This window comes from Silurus aristotelis (assembly GCF_946808225.1).
Source record: "Silurus aristotelis genome assembly, chromosome: 16".
Lineage (NCBI taxonomy): Eukaryota > Metazoa > Chordata > Actinopteri > Siluriformes > Siluridae > Silurus > Silurus aristotelis.
Genome location: NC_139589.1, coordinates 157001 through 159500, shown reverse-complemented (window position 1 = coordinate 159500; position 2500 = coordinate 157001). Strand labels below are relative to the sequence as shown.

General features: G+C 39.7%; 1 protein-coding gene and 1 long non-coding RNA gene across 4 annotated transcripts in view; one reads left to right on the top strand and one right to left on the bottom strand.

Annotated features, from left to right (window-relative positions):
* The window catches only part of atg4a (autophagy related 4A, cysteine peptidase), a 13544-nt gene that overhangs the window by 1527 nt on the left and 9517 nt on the right, over positions 1 to 2500 (bottom strand). For all 3 annotated transcript variants that reach the window (XM_083564398.1, XM_083564396.1, XM_083564397.1), the window contains 5 exons: positions 2265 to 2344; positions 1933 to 2177; positions 1740 to 1818; positions 1303 to 1448; positions 50 to 106 (listed from right to left, as the gene is read on the bottom strand). In XM_083564398.1, coding sequence (XP_083420524.1) covers positions 50 to 106; positions 1303 to 1448; positions 1740 to 1818; positions 1933 to 2177; positions 2265 to 2344 — 607 coding nt within the window. The remainder of the gene's footprint in view (positions 1 to 49; positions 107 to 1302; positions 1449 to 1739; positions 1819 to 1932; positions 2178 to 2264; positions 2345 to 2500) is intronic.
* On the top strand, positions 170 to 920 carry LOC310738960. Its single transcript, XR_014537193.1, has 2 exons — positions 170 to 300; positions 694 to 920. It is a non-coding gene; the product is annotated as an uncharacterized lncRNA (long non-coding RNA).

The following is a 2500-nucleotide window of genomic DNA, read 5'->3' as shown; positions in this document are numbered from 1 at the left end:
AAAATCCTGAACATGACCAGTAGGATTATTTATTTATTTAAAGATCTACCTGCTGGACCTGATTACACCAGCTGTCAAAGTCCTCCTCACTCTTACAGAAGAAGCCCTGTTCACTCACACACACACACACACACACACACACACACACACACACACACACACAAAACACAACAAACAATACGGTGTGTGTGTGTGTGTGTGTGTGTGTGTGTGTTAGAAAAGGACAGGGAAAATGATGTAGATGAACTGATGAATTCATGTGTTGTGTGTGTTTTGTATGTTTGTGTTTTTGATGTTTGTGTTTTGTATGTTTGTGTTTTTGATGTTTGTGTTTTGTATGTTTGTGTTTTTGATGTTTGTGTTTTGTATGTTTGCGTTTTTGTGTGCGTTTTGTATGTTTGTGTTTTTGTGTGCGTTTTGTATGTTTGTGTTTTTGTGTGAGTTTTGTATGTTTGTGTTTTTGTGTGAGTTTTTTTATGCGTTTTGTATGTTTGTGTTTTTGTGTGAGTTTTGTATGTTTGTGTTTTTGTGTGAGTTTTTTTATGCGTTTTGTATGTTTGTGTTTTTGTGTGCGTTTTGTATGTTTGTGTTTTTGTGTGAGTTTTTTTATGCGTTTTGTATGTTTGTGTTTTTGTGTGCGTTTTGTATGTTTGTGTTTTTGTGTGAGTTTTTTTATGTTTGTTTTTGTGTGAGTTTTTTTATGTTTGTTTTTGTGTGCGTTTTGTAGGTTTGTGTTTTTGTGTGCATCAGTGGTTAAGGCTCTGGGTTACTGATCGGAAGGTCGTGGGTTCAAGCCACAGGTTGCCAAGTTGCCACTCTTGGGCCCTTGAGCAAGGCCCTTAACTCTGTGTTCCAGGGGCACTGTATTATAGCTGACTCTGCACTCTGCTTCTGAGCATGCTGGGATATGCGTAGAAACAATTTCACTGTGCTGTAATGTATAAGTGACAAAAGTCTGTTCTTCTTCTTGTGTGTGTGTGTGTGTGTGTGTGTGTGTGTGTGTGTGTGTGTGTGTGTGTTTTCTACGTTTCTCAGTCAGTTTAAATCTAAAACATTATTAAATAGTAATAAATGTGATGCTTTGCCGAGTCTGTCTGCATTATATTTAATAAACCGTTTAAAATGTTTATGATGTAAAATGTCCTCTGTAACACCTAGAGATAATTTAATGGAGATGCTTCAGACCTTTCACTGGACCCAGGACACACACCGCTACTGAGCTTCAGCTTCTCCACGAGTTTTAGTTTGGTCTTCCACACAAACCTCCTGACACTGATGTGATGGTGTGTGGTGAATTCTCACCAGAGCTACAGAAGGGTCGAGGCTGGTGATCTTCATGTGATGAGGACTTCTCTGACTATGGAAGCTCTGATCCTCCACCCCGAGGTCCGTCTCAGAGTCTACAGCACACTGGGTGGTGTGAGGATCCAAATATATCAGCTCATCATCTGAGTGTGGGACAAAACAGAACATTTACAGAACATTGAAACACAAACACTGAGACACAAACATGAGACACAAACACTGAGACACTGAGACACAAACATGAGACACAAACACTGAGACACTGAGACACAAACACTGAGACACTGAGACACAAACACTGAGACACTGAGACACAAACACTGAGACACTGAGACACAAACACTGAGACAATGAGACACAAACACTGAGACACAAACACTGAGACACTGCTTTCTGATTAGAGTCTCTCTCTAACACACACAGGTGTTACTCACCTATAAAGCCAATGAAGTAATAAGCCAGGTTGGGTTTTCCACCAAGAACTCCACATGACTGAGGCATCTTAAAACATTCCTTCATTAAAAATAATTTATAATTTAAAAGACTATATAAAATAATCCAGATCATATCACACATTATAGAAGTAAGACTGTGTTTGTACTATGGGAGCAGAAACTGAGTTTGTACCTTCAGGGCCTGGATGTAGATGGGGTTGATGTTGTTGATGCCCATGCGGAGTGGGATGAGCAGCAGCAGAGGCTTCCAGTCTAGGGAATGCTGGGAATGCAGGGAATGGGAGATGGGAGACGGAGCCTGGCGCTGCTCCGAGTTGTCCGTCAAAGTGTGTCCTGACAACGTCCCACCTGATGGAGGACGTTCTGCTTCTCCCCACACACACCGACTGGACCTCACTTTCTGATGACACTGCTTTTCTAATGGAGAGTGAGAGATAAACCATAACTGTTTATTGTGTACACTAGAAAGTAATTATCTAAAGAGAATAAAAGGAGAAAACTTACTGATGTCTTCGATCACTACGGTGTGGTCCATGGACACATACACAGCTAACGAACTCCAATCATCAAACAATGCGAGTTTCCTGTGATGGAAAATTATAACTTATAATATATATATATATATATATAAAATTGTGGGGAAACAAAATTCTGGAAAAGTAAGTGTTATTAAAAAGAAATAGCTGGAGGAACAGTTAATTGGCAGCAGAACAGTAAGATGTTTATATAATGGTATAAAA